General features: G+C 51.6%; 1 protein-coding gene across 1 annotated transcript in view; it reads left to right on the top strand.

Annotated features, from left to right (window-relative positions):
• EMH_0018880 (CAM kinase, CDPK family, putative) overlaps positions 1-312 on the top strand; it is a gene marked incomplete at both ends in the record, with an annotated part of 6,130 nt that overhangs the window by 3,421 nt on the left and 2,397 nt on the right. The window contains one exon of the mRNA XM_013501244.1: positions 3-211. Within this exon, the coding sequence (XP_013356698.1) occupies positions 3-211 (209 nt within the window). The remainder of the gene's footprint in view (positions 1-2; positions 212-312) is intronic.

Here is a 312-nt window from a genome sequence, read left to right as displayed (position 1 = left end):
TGCGGCCAGTTGAGTACAGGCGAGAGAGAAACAGCAGCAGCAGCAGCAGCAGCAGCAGCAGCAGCAGCAGGAGGAGGAGGAGCTGGAGGTCGTGTAGCAGCTCAGAGCGACCAAGCAGCAGCAGGAGGAACGAAGGTATCTCCTGCAGCAGCAGCAGCAGCAGCAGCAGCAGCAGCAAAAACACACTTCGTTCTAGGAGAAGGGAGATATGGTAAAGTTATATTGGCGAAACACAAAAAAACAAATAAACTCGTTGCTGTGAAAATGCTCGATAAAAGAAGAGCGCTAGCTGATGATGCTTGGGATTGCAGA

The sequence above is a fragment of the Eimeria mitis genome, genomic scaffold, assembly GCF_000499745.2.
Source record: "Eimeria mitis Houghton genomic scaffold, Emh_scaff656, whole genome shotgun sequence".
NCBI lineage: Eukaryota > Apicomplexa > Conoidasida > Eucoccidiorida > Eimeriidae > Eimeria > Eimeria mitis.
The sequence above is the reverse complement of the archived record's forward strand: the minus strand, read 5'-3'. Positions and strand labels throughout refer to the sequence as shown.